Source organism: Brugia malayi (assembly GCF_000002995.4).
Source record: "Brugia malayi strain FR3 genome assembly, contig: Bm_v4_ChrX_scaffold_001, whole genome shotgun sequence".
Classification (NCBI taxonomy): Eukaryota; Metazoa; Nematoda; class Chromadorea; order Rhabditida; family Onchocercidae; genus Brugia; species Brugia malayi.
Genome location: NW_025062479.1, coordinates 15945091 through 15958434, shown reverse-complemented (window position 1 = coordinate 15958434; position 13344 = coordinate 15945091). Strand labels below are relative to the sequence as shown.

Genomic DNA, 13344 nt, shown 5'->3' with positions numbered 1-13344 from the left:
GCCACTCTTACAGAATGAGTATTAGAAAATTGCTCTGTAAATGTTCGCGATGGATAGTGATATTTCTAGTATCAATGAGTATTTTTGATCTTTCACTATTTTCGCTGTTGGAGAAATGCAAATCTGAGGAAGTATTTTATGATATTGTGATAGATTTCATTCTTAAAATGACATTGGTATATTTTCTGCCATATTTTTAACATTCTTCATTTGAAAATTGCCAAATTTTGCTTAAATGTTCATTGCAATAAATACTAGAGATATAACATTTATTCTAACCACAGGTTTTATAGCGTGACGATGTTTTATCTTTTATTTTTTGATTACTCATGAATTCACTGTATAATTCATCGTCCCACTTCACCAAGAAGGTCGACTTCATTCAAGTTTTTCAATATATGGTTCACCAATTCCGCATTATTTCTCTTCCGTACCATATATGCGCTTATTCCATCATTGCGTGTCTAGAATTTCTTTTTTTTTTTTGTTAATTTCAAAGAGTTTTTTTTTGATTGATGTTTCTTTTTGGTCGTTTCATTTTTAAATTGTAATCTCCCTTTCATTTTGATTATTATTTTTTTTTTTAAAAAAAAAAAAAGCTTCAACAACAAATAGCATACATTTACTACATGCTCATCGTCCCTTTTTGGTAAACTTTCCAATAATCGTTCCATTACTTGTTCCCTTGGATATAACTGTAATATGTGTATTGTTAGAAACATTCGTATGAATGATCACATCGTATAACTGCATTGATTTATTTATCAACTAAACTAAACTATCATATCTATAAATATTTAATATATAATAATATATTTTTTTAATATATAGTAATCTATTTACTAAACAAAATTTTACACTAATTTGTTGAATTTTAAAAATTTAGCAAACTAAGTCTTACCAATTTATCTTTTTAATTTTAACACCCATATATTTTTGTCATAATTAAATGCTATCAACTCAATAATTGATAAAGACTATGTTTTTCTTATCAATCATTTGGTTGATAATTTAACATTTAGTGATTTGCTACATTAAAAATTTCAACAAAGTCGCTGTGTTCAAATACCAGCTGTTAATTGTATAAATTAAATTAAATCTTATGTCATTTTTTCCTTTTATTTTGTTGCCATTTTTTATCTTATTAAAAAAAAAAAGTACCATAAGGAGTTTTTTGTTGTTAGCGATGTTGAAACAACAAAATATTGGGAGGAAAAATACAATGCAGTAAAAATATTTCATCCCTGTGTTATCGATTATTTGTCGCTACCTTTATGACATTCAATTATGCAGCTGGAATGATAACTATTACGATCATCACTACCCGATTTATTTGTTTATTTTAACGCATAAATTGGAATTAGAAATCGAAAAAGAAAAAGAAAGAAATTAGAAGTGAAAGTTGTTATTTGCTAATTTCTTATGAAAATTTTTATCAAAAATTATGATTTCATTTTTGAAACTTTTTTTTCCAACTTGCAATTCTTATTTCATTCATCATATAGCAAATAATCATTTATATTACAAAATGATGAAAAAATACACTGTGAAGAGAAGAAAAAAAAATTTTTTTTTAAATAAATAGAAGAAATTTAAACGAATTCATCGGTTAGGATCACCGGGAAGTTGTCGTCATAGTGATAGTTATTAAATAAATAATGGTATAAAAATTGATACTTTGACTGAATCTATTTATCATTCTCCAGAGAGCTAAAATAAAAAGAAGATAAATTGCATTTTTTAAAAAATTGTCTAGAGCAAGTTAAAAGAAATAAAAAGTTAAAAAATTGATGAGTTATTGTTGATTCTCAAAAAATTTTTAATCAAAATACAAATGCAAAAATTTTATGAATTTTTTTTTGAAATAAACTTTTACTTATTATATATGTATATACATTTCAATTGAATTATAAGATAATAAGTAGCAATGTCGAGATCTTTTTTTTTTTTGTTGAGAGGAAACTATAATTATGATCATATAATTAATTAGCATTGTAGTTATTTGTAATAATTATAATAAATGATTTGGGCATACTTTTAAGTATGATCAGATATAAGGAAAAGAGTTTGATTTATCATATGATAATATCAATATGAAGTGGTAATTGTTCTTAAAAGATTTCAATAATTTCAAGACTTCATAACAAAAACTTTTAGTGATGTATTAATGCTTGAATAAAGCTACACAGAGAGAGAGAGAGAGAGGGAGAGAGACAGACAGACAGACATATAAAACACAGACATATACACAAAATTTCATATTTTACTAATTAAGATTAACTGGGTTGGATGAAGAATGAATATTATAGATGGACGAGTTGGTTCAACTTTCCTCTTATTACGTTTCTTTATGGGAAAATACCTTAGAAGTGACCGTAACTGTGGATCGAATGACATCAGTGATGAGACAATTTCGTTGACAAATTAACGGTGAATTCATTTGAAAGATACATGGAGGATAATAAACCTTTTATGCTTCATTTTATTCTTTAATGCAATTCTAATTTTTAAATTTCATTTTATTAACTGTAACAAATTTCTAAAACAATTCAAATTAGCTTTTAAATTTCATTTCATTAAACATAATATTTCCCTAATGTGATTTAAATTAATAAGCTTTTACCATAAGAGAAAACATTAGCTTACTTGATGTCAAAATTAACTTTCCACCTGTTCGGAGTAATTGTTTTTCTTGATTGTTGCGAGACTCCAATATTTTACTTCGAAAATTCGTAGAATTCCTCATATTCGTTCATTTCGTATATTTTGATCATGCCCGCATATGATTGATATCAAAGTTGTCGTAATATTTAATTTAAACTTTTTGTATTCATAAATATTAAATTACATTTTTCATGCAACTTAACATTTGTGTAAATCTTTCTTACCAAATCTATCTTTGTCTTCAATCTTTAATTTAAAATAATTAAATTGGAGTAAAATAATTGTTTGATAAAAGGTTTTTTCCTTTTTTCTTCACTATCTTTTTTAAGTTTTTAAATTTAAGAATTTTTTCAAAAATTTTAAAATGAAATTATCTTCATTTTTTTTTTCGGAAAAAGTAAAAAAAAAGGAGAAAACACATACCAACAAAAAATAATAAGTATTGCTTTAAAGAGAAAAACATAATATTTATCGCTAAATGTCTCCAAATAATGCCTTAGCGTATGTGCATTGACTGACCTTTGACATAGGATCCAGTTACTAACCAATTAATTTATTTTTACTTTTACTCCCTTTCTCAATTCTAATATTTTAAAGTAATCATTTAAAATGAAGTTTTTGCACAAACATAAGTGGTGAAAATTATTTCTTGTTTACTAAGACGTGAATTTATTAAAATTTCATGATTGAGTAGTGAGAAATAAATTATGCAAAAACAACATATCATAAATAAAGAAATTTTGATTTTTTTTGCAATTTATTCTACATTAGCCCTTTACAGTTATAATTAATTGATTTGAATAACGAAATCATGGTTCAAATCATAATAATAATATAACTAAGTGATATTGTTTGCAAATATTAAATTTAGACAGCGGTAGTATTAGCATAATTTATCTTAGTTTTTTACCTCACAAATCATTATTTTTATGAGCATTTGAAGATAAAAGTAAGAAAAAAAGCAGGAAAAACTTTATCTTTATAATATACATTTATACCATAATGAAATCTAATAATTTTTTTCCGTTAAATTTTTCAAGATGTTGTAATCAAATTTTTAATTTTTCCTTTTTTCCTATAAGGGAAAATTTTTTGTTTTTATTCATGCAAAATTACTAATACCTATCTACAAATGATATATAAATGGAGAAAATTACTTATAAATTGCATTTATTTTACTCTTGTTTTAAATTGGTAAATACGTATTGCTATAATACAATTTTTCTCATATTGCAATTATTCCAATTATTCAAATTACTTCCTTATGACTTATATCATTTATCATTCTTCCACAAATTTGCAAAATATTTTTGATATCTAACTTACCTATAACTATAATTAAAAATAAATATAGTATGCTTAGGCTGTATCAAAATAAATACGTAATCATTTGAATGATTTGTTTCTCTTCGCAAAATACTATTAGTATCGATGATATCATTAATTACTGTAGCAATCATTTGTTGTAAAATATCTGATAAATAACTTAGCTAGTTAGTGTTGTTGACAAGCGTAGATTAATTTCAGTACTTAGTAATATCAATTAAGCTAAATTATATTTTAGTAATGTCAGTTGGGTTAAATTATATTTTAATAAAATGAAAATTTAAAGCATAATACTTATATTAATTACATTATTTTTGTTTTTCAAGTCGATAAGAAAAAAAGAGTTAAAATAAAGTAAAATAGCAAAAAAAAAAAAAAAAAAAAAAAAAAAAATCCACAAAGATATTATGAAATAAAAATTACATTTTAGCTATTTTCCTTTTATTTTATTTTTTGATTTAGTGTAAAAATTAAAAAATTTAAAGAATGAAAATGAGCATTAACTAAAAAGTTGATATAACTGAAACAGTAATTCTGATTTTCTATTCAAATTATATATTTAGTTACTATTTTGAAGAAGATAATTCATTCATTGTAAATAGCTGTATTGTTCAGTTCATTCTAATTCGATATTAATTATTTAATATGCTCAAAAAATTAAAATAAATTCATTATGCTTATGAAAATGTTATTATTTTACGGTCATTATTTTACTTACTTCATTTTTTCCAACGATATCATTTACATATTTTTCGACGATAGTCTTATTGCATTGTTTATGTAAAACTGTGAAAATTAATTATTTCAAAATTTTTATTATCCTATACATAATAATTTTTTAAATGTATAGTAAATGCAAAAAAAAAAAAATATATAAAATTATATTCAGTGAGTAAGATTTAATTTTTTTCTTTACATATTTTACAATCATTTTTCTTTTATCATTTTAACTTATCCTTCATGTTTTTGTTTAAAAATTTTTTCAATCAAAAAAAAAAAAAAACGTTCTTATTCATATACTTATAATTTTTCTATAGCATTGAATTTCAATATTTTTTTCATTCATTTATTTAAAATCTCATACGTCGTTAATTTAACCAAAATTTAACTATTGCTACCAAAAACAGAGAAGTTAATATAGTTAATATAACATCAAATACTATTTTATATTCGCATATAGTAAAAAAAATATATAGAAAAGTTTTCCTTTCAAATATAATTTGGAAAATTATTGTTCAGTGGATGGATAACTATGGTTTTATCATCATTTCTTTATGTTTATTATTTTTTTGCTAGTTCTTAGCTTATTTTAATTTAATAATTATTTAGCCTTAGGCAATACAGTAACATAATTATTGTATATTTGCTTTCCTAATTAGCTAAAAAGAATTGAACACTGAATTGCAAGTGCTATGGTGATATGTTTATTGATTAAAACTTTCTCTTATTTGTTGTATTTGATATCCGATTAGTTCCAGTGATATAGTAACTTCGTTTCAATTTGTTTACGTTAGGAAATTCACTTGAAATTATCAATTTTAATATTAAATTAATTTAATATAAATTAAAATTTTTTAATCTCTGCCATTTCTAATATGAATGCATTTTTAGCTGCATTTTATATTTCACTACAGTTAAAAATTTAGCTTAAGATCACTTTATCTTCTTTCTTTTTGCTGGCATTTTCAAAATTTCTTAAAAGTATTTTATTAAATATTAGCACTTCTCTGACTATCTAACTTTCCGAAAGATCTCTTCCTTCTGATCTAATTTAACTTCCACTTTCTTTTCACCATTCCTTATTCCTTAACGATAGAAAAATAATCATGTCAATTCGCCAAGAAAAGAAAAACTTTCCAACTTAGCACATATTATCTAATATTATTAATTCTTGTCATCATAGATCAATTCTCCGTCATAGAGTTATCAATGAAAAATGAAAAAATTTCAAATTGATAGAAGAATTAGCTAGACTTTGTTGTAATAAATGATTAATAATATAGTAATGAAAAGATGAGAAATCACTGCATTAAAAAAGTTAAATATCGAAATCAAAAAAAAAATCACTTTCAGTTACATCCAAATATTTAATTAAAAAAGAAAAGTATTGAACAATTTCTACTCATTTTTTTCTTTTTTTCATTTACAAATATAATATGTAACAATGTAACTAATGCAAGACTTGCATAATTGTAATGCAGCCTAACCTACAATAACATACATTTTTTTTTTTTTTAAAAAAAAATAAAGGAAAATGAAGAAGGAAAGATTATCAGAGTTGCAGTTAAACTATAGCTAAAACTGATAATTCACATAAATAAATAGCTAACATATATAAGTAACTAACATGCGTCAGTGTTACCTATTCAAAACACAACCTTATTTGTCTCACTTTTTCTCTTTTCCTCTCTCTTTTTTTCTTCCTATTTCTAGTCCTTTTTCTGTTTGGCCAAAACAAGTTACATTCCTAGTAGGTGTGTAACCTTACTAACAAATTACTATGCAAAATGGCTTACATCATCTTCCAAATGTAATAAAATGATCAAATCTAATTCTGGAAAATATAAATTTATCATTTAATCATTTAACTACTCATTTTTTTCACATTTTTGTGAAAATTGCAAAAAGATTTCTGATTGCAATTTATATTTATACAAAATTAATGCTTTATTATAACAACTATTTCTTCAAACTAATAAGGAAGAATGCACTATAACACTATCTAAATAAATTTATCTATTTTATTAAATAGAATGCTTATAAATTATTTAGCAAAAATTGATGAAATAATTTAGAAAAATTTTGTAAAATATATAATTTTAAATATTCAAACCTCTGTTTATTCATTTGATTACTGGATTAATCATTAAAATTATTAAAATTAGGTATATACAGTTAAACTCAACAAAAAACAGTTAAATGAATTAATATTATTTTGTATCCTATAATTCTTTTCCAATTCCTAATTATCAAATAGTAAATGATTGACAAACAATGAAATGAAATGAAACAAATCGTTTCATAACAAAATAATAAGTATTATTAGCTTAGTTTATTTCCATGTAATATGTTAATTCTTAATGAGATATAGACGGGCGAATCACTAGAAGATTATGAAACGTTTACATTTGGTTAAATATTCATTGAATGTTTTGTTTAATTTAAGCATTTTGCCACTTATTTGAAAACGAGCGATCATTATGAATGGGAAAAAAAAAAGGAAGTAAAAAATTAAATTTTAGATAATTTGATCATTTTAAAAAATTACAATTCAACTGAACGGTTTGTTTCTACAATTTTCGTTTTCATTCCATTCAGATATTCATTGTTTTTACAATGATAAAATGATAAATTCACTTGTTTGAAATGCATTTATATTTGAAAACAAAGAAAAAAAAAATAACAAAAACAACAATTGTACTTATTGAAGAAATTTGAAATGAAATTTATAATGCATTTGTTTTAAAAAAAATGTAGGAAAAAAAACTATCTTCTTAAATTACTCATTGTTCAATTATTTATATGATCAGTTTTTTTTTTTTTTCATTTTTTCATTCATTCTCTTATGTATGACTTAAAATAAGTATGCTAATTAACATTTGTACTTTTTGTTGACTTTCTTATTGCGTGTTTAATCATATTCCACTTCGTTTTTTTAACTTATTTATTTATTCTTTTCTTTGGGAAGTTTTTTTTTAAGCCTAGTATTATTTTTGTTGTTGCTTTTGTTCTTACTGTTTATAATCGTATAAGCTATGCTAAATTTTTAATTAACTGTAATAATTTAATGATCAATCATAAAATGAATAGCGAAATTAGTTGAACGATCGATGGTGATGACGATGCATGAGATGGAAACACAAATTTCAAGCTATTTAGAGCAGACGCAAATAGAGCATACCACGAATGAAGCAAAACAACAGAATAAAATTGAAAAAGTTCTAATTTTTATCATTCATATGACTGATAAAAACGATAGGTATGGTATAAGGTAAAGGTGAAAGAGAGAGAAGAATGAATGATTTGAATACAAAGTCAAGAAAAGTTGATTTAATGTAATTAAAATTTATTAGAAAATTTCAAAGAAAGCTATTAATAAAAGATTTTTGTATCACAAATACAGTATGCTATAACTAACTAAGCTATTTGTTTAAGAACGAGGCGGAAGAACAAAAATGGCTTAAAATTAAGAAAAAACCAAAACGAAAACGACTTCTTGTGAAAATTGAAAAAGATGGAAAGGCTTGTTTCCTCAATTTTTAAAATTCTACTCAAATATAAAAGGTAGTAAAGAAAGGAAGTCAAAATTTATTTATTATCGATTCTATGTAAAAGCAATTAGAACAAACCATCAGAAAAATGCCTAATTATTATTACTATGCTAAAAATTAGCATTAACTTTGTGAGTTAAATTCTGTCTCAATAATTTTTTTTTAAATTTTTTTTCATAGATTTTAAAGACTACGAAAATTTATCAAGCTGATAATAAATGCATAAATCATTGGGTTAAATAACGCATAAGAATTTTTGTTGAGGAATATTAAATTCTTAAAAATGAACATTATAGCCAATAGTACAACAATCTGAAGGAACTTTACAAATATCGATCGATCATGATACTGAAGAAGCTGATGAAAGATTTGCGCAAAGCGTAATGTTTTTACAACAATTTCTCCAGGGTTTCTTGATAGTGATAACATAAGAATTATAATATTGCGCCATAAAACTGAAAGAAAGTAATTAACGCAATAAATGACATGAAATAATCATTAGATGAGTTCAATAGAGTGACCACTAGCAAATAAGCTACATGAAATAATCATTGCTAGATCAGTTATGTGAGGTAAGCACTATCAAACAAATTATGTGAACTTATTATTACGAATTAAATGATACGAAATTGTTCACAATTGATTTATTACGATACATTAGTATCTAGTTACAAAAAATTTCATAGATATTTAAGTTTCGAATTAAATCGGAGATTTGTTTAACTAGAAATTCTAATGGTAGCAGTAAAACATTTATATCAAATATTTAATTTTTATGGGAATTATCGTTAGCTATTAGCTACCATATTGATATATTTTCACTTAATACACATTTGAATAATTTAATACTTCTTTTTAATTATAATTGTTTGCTTGAATTAACCATCTTTTTTATTTATAACATATCAAATATTGAAATTTAATAACGATTATTATGTTTACTTCAAGATGCAGTAGCACTTAATGATATTTTATGTTTTCTAATTATTTATTGTAGCTACAATAATTATTCGTCAAAAGAAAAATTACTCATTGAAGTAATTTTTCTTTCAACTTTTCTGTGCATTTTTATTTGTCCATAATTTATTTAATTTCACATAAATAACGAATAGCTTTTTAGTTTAGTTTTAGTTTAGTTGATTTAATAGTTTATTGCATAATCAACTAACTGATAGTTAAATCCATAAATTTCAATCTCAATTCAATTTTTTCTCTCATCTCTCCGTCCTCCTCTGTCTCGCTCAAATTAACTGAATGAAAAGAAACGAAAATTTTAATGCAATTTTCATTTGTAATAATTTTAATAACATTTGTCCGTCATAAGCAATACGACCATTTTTAAGTATTTGTAATTTTTTTAAATCATTTTTTCTCATTCCGATGTGTTTTTAATGTATGCTTGAAACTTCCACAAAAGAGAAATATTTTTTTTTTAAATTTATTTTTCAATTAACCTAAAAATTGCTTTTGCTTATAATAATAATAATAATAATGTTAATAAAATTTTCATATCAGCTTTTTTATCACTAAAAGAATATGATATTGTAAAAGAATATGGTATAAGTAAAAGATTAACCAGAAGAAAAAATTGAATCCAGTATTTTTAACTTTTTTCTAAAAAAACTCCTTACAACAACTACAATTGTTAAGTTATTTCAAAAAGTTATTTTCAAAAAAAAAAATTAATGTTTCATTCGTTAGATATTTTTCAGCATTAGAAATGGTTTGAATAACTGAATATTTAATTATTCTCATCGAATTTAAAATGTCAAATTTGTCAAAGACTGCTAACAGATTATTCCATTTTCAAAATGATTGAAAGTAGTTAATGCTATTGTCAGATCAAAATCAACCATTCATTGATTAAATTTGTATAAATGACAATGACTCAAATAAAAAAAAAAAAAAAAAAAAAAAAAAAAAAAAAAAAAAAAAAAAAAAACAAAATTAGCCATGCTAAAAATTTGAAGGTAGCAGAGGAAATTAAAACATTGGCAATCGATGAATTTCAAATGGCTCCAAGACAAGTTGGAATAAAAATTTGGCAATATCCTTGGCTATGTTGTGCTAATTGGTTTGCTCATCGCAAGTTAATGAAAGAATATCGAAATGTTTGTTTTCTTGATTAATTTCAGGAACATTTAAATTAGCTTTAAATCTTTTTTTAACTTAATGAAAAGTACTATAAAAAAAAACCTCGAAATATTAATGAATCCAAAAAAAAGAAAATTTCTGAAAATAAAAAAAGTTGACGAAATATACAAATATTATTTAACTATAGTACCTTATTATGCATAAACCAAATATTAATATGCATTCGTTATCGGTTAGTGTCAATAATTTTTAACAAGGAATGAAGAGAAATTTAATTAGGGATTTAAAAAAAAAATTAGACAATATTACTGATTATTTGATTTGTTAATGTTATGGGAAGAAGATGGAATGACGACTTTGAATAATGTTTAATTAGCTTCTGCTAAGCGTTATTTAAAAGAATTTTATTTTGTTTTTTTATTTTCTATATTCTTTTTACTTTTGTTTTTCTTAAAACAGAACTGATAATTTGAAATACGAAAATCTGGTCAAAATGAACTACCGTACTTTAATAATAATTAAGTTATCGAATAACACTTATCATTTGGTATATTTTTTATCTGACTTTTTTTATGCGGGAAAAATAAAAAATAAGTAAAATAAGCAAGGAAAAAAAACTTCGCAATACACAAAAACGAAAAGTTTAGCTAATATTATATGCTAGTTTATAAGTATTTTTCGAATAATTTAAAACTTAATAAATTTTGAATAAGTTCTAAATATTTTGTATTAAACCTAATTAATGCAATATTCATCTAGAATTAATTTCATAATTACAGTTCAATTTTTAAGTCAAAAAATATGAGCGTATACAAAAATTAGCAATTAAATAGATGAAAATTAATCCTCCAGAAATTTCACTTGCAAAATAACGTCACGTGACACCAATACAATGTTACATATATGTCTGTCACAAACATATAAATACGTTGTGAAAATTAAAAGCATAAGTGTAGTACATATGAATTGTAAGCAAGCTTAGAAAATCATTAAGTCATTAGTTTATAAGTTACCTTATTTGATAATGCCGTACGCAGTAATACCTATATAGGTAGCATTGAAAAAACATCTACAACTATTAGCACCTTCAGTGGTAGGTGTAATTCATTGCATATGATTTAACATAGAGTAAATTAAAACGAATAGATGATGATTGATGAAGAGATAATAAAAATGTAAAATATATGTTTGTCAACTTCGAATGAAAAGGAGGACGAAGAAAATGGAAAAAAAAAGAGAGCAAACTAATTTTATCTATAAAAGAAAAAAAAAGGAGAAGTAGAAAGGTATTGAAGATTTTTGAAAGTGTTGGTTAAAAAAGATTTAAAAAAATTTTTTTTAATGAACTATTTGGTTGTTTCGTACTTTTTTCACTTTACATGCTAATAAAAAAGTGGTTGAAAAAAAGTGAGTGGGAGGAAATTCAATTGAAATTACTTTATGGAAAGGAATATATTGAGAAAAGTAAGTCAGAAAATAATTGTTAATATTTCAAAGTTCTTTGAATAAATACATATAATTATTTGTATATCAAATGATTCTAAAACTTAAATTAGTATGGATTCATTATTTTCACTTTTTTGTTTGCCGTCTCTCATATCAAAAATTTCGTTGCTTTTTTTACCTTATAAATTTCTTATAAAAAAGCAATTTTATTAATTGCAATGAATTTGCAAAAATCTTTGAATTTAAACGAAATTGCTAAACCAAGATAAAATGATTGCATGAAGTTTGATTCATTTATAAAAGTATTGCAATAAAACAGTGTTTTCTTTGTATTTTAATATTTAATGTAATATTTTTAATAGAATTTTGTACAATTAAAATCAAGAAAATAAAAAATAAAAAAAAAACAATGAAATGAAATTAAATTAAAAATTTTATTGCGAATATTTATTTGAAAAGTAGTCTTTGAAAAAATTTCAGTTTTAAGTGCCTATTACTAAAAGACATTGAATGCATTATTGAATCGTAAGCTTACTGATAAATGATGCCTATATAAGTTTATCAATAAAGGATGCATGCAATTTTTTTCATAATAGAAATAAATATACCATTTTTTTCAAGTAAGAAAAGGAAGAAATTATATAATTTATTCTTTTTTGTCAGATTTAATTTTATTTCTTCAATAATATAATGTTTTTAAACGAACTTTATTGATTTCTTTTGCTTTTTTTTTCACAAAGTGGCAAGCAGATAAAATGAAATATGGAGATTTTGTGGAAGCTATAAGAGCAACATATCCTGATGAAAAAATTGAAATACCAGTTGGCATTGTAGAATGTAATAAAGGTTAGCTATATGAACTTCATAAACTTCATTTAAATTTGAAATTTCAATTTTTAATTTGACTATAACAATGGTTATTTCAACTCTTTGTTTATTTTTACTAATTACTAAAACTTTTCATATTTAAAACGGTAAGAATTTAACAGTGACGCATAAAGTGTTATGCACTGATTTATTCTGTTTAATTTATTCTTTAGTAAGAAATGCTGAAAAGACTTTAGGCTAAGGCTAGATATGAAAAGCAAAGTTAACTTAAGCTAGAAATCAACCAATCAACAGTTAAAGCAATCAATGAGACTCAAAAAGTATCTCATCATTTGAAAAAATTGTATGTTTTCATTTCAGACAAAAAAAAAGTTTAAATTTGGATTAAACCTTGCAAATGTACATAAATTTTAAATTAGTAGCTAGTAGTTCAAAAAATCAAAAAAAAAAAAATAACCTACAATTTTTATAACAATTAATTGTCATTCATTTATTGAAATAACTTTGACTCTCTGAGTTTATTTATTTAGATTAATGTCATTTATATAGTTTGATCACATGATAAGTTTGAACAAAAAACAATTCATCATTTTTTGTTTTGCATTAGTTATTCTTAAGATTGGTTATTTCTATTATTATTTTTCAGTTAAAATGAAATCACAAATAAATTCGAAATGAAAAAATGCGAATAATACAAATCCTACAAAAAAAAAAG

The 13344-nt window shown here is 23.4% G+C and overlaps 2 protein-coding genes across 2 annotated transcripts; one reads left to right on the top strand and one right to left on the bottom strand.

The window, feature by feature from the left end:
• Positions 1–347: 347 nt before the first annotated feature.
• On the bottom strand, positions 348–1242 carry Bm4195 (Uncharacterized protein; the record flags this gene model as incomplete). Its single annotated transcript, XM_001892674.2, has 3 exons — positions 348–464; positions 621–695; positions 1162–1242. 3 exons carry the CDS (start codon positions 1240–1242, stop codon positions 348–350), a joined length of 273 nt encoding a protein of 90 aa, XP_001892709.1.
• Positions 1243–7820: 6578 nt separating this feature from the next.
• Bm1087 (Uncharacterized protein) lies at positions 7821–10390 on the top strand (the record flags this gene model as incomplete). Its single annotated transcript, XM_043075022.1, has 4 exons — positions 7821–7928; positions 8146–8232; positions 8558–8641; positions 10232–10390. 4 exons carry the CDS (start codon positions 7821–7823, stop codon positions 10388–10390), a joined length of 438 nt encoding a protein of 145 aa, XP_042930956.1.
• Positions 10391–13344: the final 2954 nt, after the last annotated feature.